Source organism: Oxyura jamaicensis, unplaced genomic scaffold, assembly GCF_011077185.1.
Source record: "Oxyura jamaicensis isolate SHBP4307 breed ruddy duck unplaced genomic scaffold, BPBGC_Ojam_1.0 oxyUn_random_OJ61707, whole genome shotgun sequence".
NCBI lineage: Eukaryota > Metazoa > Chordata > Aves > Anseriformes > Anatidae > Oxyura > Oxyura jamaicensis.
The window spans coordinates 3,042-4,672 of NW_023307239.1; the positions used below are offsets into that span (position 1 = coordinate 3,042).

Below are 1,631 nucleotides of genomic sequence, written 5' to 3' on the forward strand. Positions count from 1 at the left end.
GCGGCGGTGGGCGAGTTGGTGCCGCGCTGGGCGCAGGCGGGTTACCTGGTGGCCAAGGTGGTGGCGGTGGATGCGGACGCGGGGCAGAATGCGTGGCTGTCCTACGAGCTGGCCAAGGCGACGGAGCCGGGGCTCTTCCGCGTGGGGCTGCACAACGGTGAGGTGCGCACGGCACGGGCCGTGACCGAGCGCGACGCGCCCAGGCACAGGCTCGTCGTGCTGGTACGAGACCGCGGTCAGCCGCCGCGCTCCGCCACCGCCACCCTCGCTATCGCCCTGGTGGACGGCTTCTCTGAAGCCTTCCTGCAGCTTTCACAGGCGCCAGCGGGAAGCCTGCAGCAAGAGGAGGGTGACCACGACCTTCTCACCACCTACCTCATCGCGTCTCTCTGCTGCGTCACCTCACTCTTCCTTGTATTCGTCGCCGCCTTTTCGGGGACCAAGCTGTGCAAGGGTCGCCTCTGCCCGGTGCTCCCGAACTCCTCTGCCCGCAGCTCTGCTGACAGCGACTTGAACGCCGTTGCCAGGGACGTGGCCGACAGGGGAGATCCGTGGCCAGGTTACCGCTACGAGATGTATTTGACCAGCGGCTCGGGGCAGAGCGACTTCAAGTTCCTGAAGCCCGTCCTGCCGAGTCCGCAGAGTCCACCAGGCTGCGCGGAGGCTGGCAAGGGCGATAGACTTGAGTGCAGCCCGCAGCGCGCTGGCCAGAAGAGCAGAGCAGGGGACAACAGCCCCTCCATCGCTCTGTCTGCCCGCCCTCCTCAAGCCTGGACGGTTGCAGCGCGCGCTCCTGCACGGCAGAGCAGGAGATGCGTCTGTGCTTGCACCTCTCTGGGAGCTTCTCCCGTATCTCGTCCTCTCCATGCGATCTTGAGTAGATGTAGTGATGTGCTGTTTTGCTGCGTGCATAATAACAGGGATATCCATACGGAGCCACCTCCTGGTTTCTCAGAGCGGAGAAGGCGGGCAGATGCCTCCGGACAAAGCCTCCGCCCCACTGTGTGGGGTTAAAAGGCCTTCTCCTAGTTCTCTGGCTTTGTGTTTGTTCTTGTCCTTCTCCTTGGCCCTAGGAATTGTGTTTGTCGTTGTGTTACCGACGGGTTTGTAACAGGGCGCCGATGTCAGCGTCGCGGCAGGCTCCAGCAGATCGTAGTGGGCAGGGAAGCTGCTGTGCTGAGAGCGATACTGGTGCGTTTGCGTCAAGCGCGGCGTTTGCGCCGGCTGCGGGCTTTGCCTTTGCCTTTGAATGTGTGCGGCAGGCGGACATGTGCATATGTGCCCGATGGAGCATGGCTGCGAGAGGCAGCGGCCAGGACCGCGTCCCGACGCGGAGCAGTCCACAAGGAGAGATGAAAAGTCCTTCACTTGGGGAGAAAAAAAAAAGTCCTTCACTTGGGGAGAAAAAAAAAAAAACCGTGCAGCTCTATTTCTTAGCTGGGTCCTCGATCTCCCTGTCTGAGATGCATGGGCCCTGTGTGCATTTGTGAAGTGTGCTCATCCAGTTTGGCCAGCAAGAGAGGTGCTTAGAATGAGTGCTGCCATCTCCATTTAGAAAAGGAGGGTTGGCCGTCTCCTGGAGACTGCCTCAAAGCTCTAGAAGCACTGATGATGCTGGGATCAATGGTAAC

At 60.9% G+C, this 1,631-nt stretch overlaps 1 protein-coding gene across 1 annotated transcript in view; it reads left to right on the plus strand.

Annotated features, from left to right (window-relative positions):
* Positions 1-1,376, plus strand: part of LOC118158939 (protocadherin beta-15-like) — a 4,169-nt gene extending 2,793 nt beyond the window's left edge. The window contains 1 exon segment of the mRNA XM_035313600.1: positions 1-1,376. This exon segment is cut by the window's left edge and continues 1,656 nt beyond it. Coding sequence (XP_035169491.1) covers positions 1-1,014 — 1,014 coding nt within the window. The 3' untranslated portion in view covers positions 1,015-1,376.
* The last annotated feature ends 255 nt before the right edge of the window (positions 1,377-1,631 follow it).